General features: G+C 43.5%; 1 protein-coding gene across 1 annotated transcript; it reads right to left on the reverse strand.

Moving 5' to 3' along the window:
- Positions 1–245: 245 nt before the first annotated feature.
- On the reverse strand, positions 246–2,061 carry SARC_14706 (hypothetical protein; the record flags this gene model as incomplete). Its single annotated transcript, XM_014291160.1, has 3 exons — positions 246–661; positions 1,067–1,165; positions 1,984–2,061. Coding segments are annotated over 3 exons (593 nt in total), but the record flags the coding sequence as incomplete, so codon positions are not given.
- Positions 2,062–2,169: the final 108 nt, after the last annotated feature.

Raw genomic sequence — 2,169 nt, forward strand, 5'->3', positions numbered from 1 at the left:
CACACACACACACATACATATATATATATATATATATATTATTATATATATATATATATATATATATATATATACATGCATATACATATACATATACATATACATATACATATACATATACATATACATATACATATACATATACATATACATATATACATATATATATATATGCATGCAACATATCTGCAATACACCCATATTCGTGCATGTCTATGTATACCTATATACACATAATACAGCTTCTATGCACACCTTCCATGCCATCCAGATGTTGGTACCGCTGTTCCGTTAAGCTCAGACTGTTGACTGGCATTGAGCATCGCCTTCAGCAGAAACTGTGACACTGCCGGCTCTCGACAGTCGTAGACCTTTGCACAAACATCTCCAGGGTCGCTACCAGGAGTGTGTGTCTGTGTATGTACTTGTTCTTGTTGTGGTTGTTGTGCGTGTGCGTCTGGGTGTGTCTGTGTGGGTATGTTAATGTTGTTGCTGGTACTTAAGGGTATATCCGAGAGTCTGAGCAGCGGATAGTGGGGGCTGATGGACTGGGGAGTGGGTGTGGATTTGTCCGGCAGTGCCGCACTGACGTTGCTAGGCGACGGTTGCCTGGTAACGTTGGGTACTAGTCGAAAGAACAGCGAGAGCGTCTCTCTCGAGCCTGGATGGAAAGGAACGCATATGCGTTAGTATTAACCAGTGAAGCACTCTGATGGTAGGATAATTATATACACACAGACCCACCCACCCGCCCACCCACACATCCTGGTCCAGTTAGAAGGATACCTAGTACAGACGTAGGTCCAATCCCACTCTTAAAACTAACCATCCCTAATAGCTTATGAACTACCATAGACCACCATCCACCATCCACTACAGCTCACATATATCCACTTGCAGTTGGACGATGACAATGATAATTAGATGCATGCACAGCCGTTCAACCACTGTTGCACTATCAGTCGGCGCATGGACTGACATATATGGTTCACAACAACCCAGCCCAAACCAAACAACAGTAGACTTTGCAGGCAGCCCGTAGACACTGCAGCGGATACCAACATACCAATGGCCATGCCGTCTTCCGCCAATTGCGGACTGAAAATGGGTTCAACCCGCCAGTGCGCACTCAGGCAGGTCACCTGCCGAAGGTGTAGGGGATGCACTGGACACGCATGTATACACGTCAAGAACAGGAATATAATAGAGTGAGTAGGTATATATATATATATATATATATACATATATACACATATATATAAGCGTGATTAAAAGGAGTACATGACTTGTAGATCAAGTATATACATGTGGGAAAATACAGACACACACACTACATTGACTAAAACTACCAGAGCGCATTCAGGCAGTTGACCTGTCGGAGGTACATGGGGTACACTGATCACGCGGGGATATCAGTGTCAGACACACAGATGGATGCATGTATAACGGGAGACATATGAGATGTGGATGGAAGAATACTTAAATGAGTAGGTAGCTACAGGCATTAGGATACATGTTGGTGAATCGAGGCAACACACTTAAGTGAGTAAGTGGAAGGAAAACACAAGTAGGAAGATATAATATATGTCGGTGCATCCGGTGAGCGTATGTGAAATGTAGATAGAAGTATATTTGAGCATGTACAACGACAGATAATACATGAGACTATCAGTGAGTACTCAGACACATAGTACGCACTGGACACAACAACACAGCGAAAAGCTTTATGCTCAGATACGTTAACTGTGAGAACGTTTCACGACAACACCATGAGACGCAACGGGCAGTTCATATGATATATACGTTAACGCATATGCCATTTGCTTCCCATCCACATAGTTGTCACGCACGTATCCTGATAATCCCTACAAGACCTGCTTCACTTTGCCTACACATTGGCTACATATCTGTAATTTGCTATATATACCTATACGTCTAAGACACGGTGCAAGGTGATTCCCATTGCCACAAACACACACACACCTGTCTGATGACCCTGCTGTGTGTTCTCTAACTCCACACTGAGCAGCAGATGGTCTGTGTTGGTGGGACTAGGCTGTGTGGTAGCAGACACGCGCAAAGAGGGCGTGATGCAGGTGGCTAATTGTTGGCGATCGAATCTGCGGATAAGAATATGGATTCGGACATTCAGCACGGTATATATATATA

The sequence above is a fragment of the Sphaeroforma arctica genome (assembly GCF_001186125.1).
Source record: "Sphaeroforma arctica JP610 unplaced genomic scaffold supercont1.4989, whole genome shotgun sequence".
NCBI lineage: Eukaryota > Ichthyosporea > Ichthyophonida > Sphaeroforma > Sphaeroforma arctica.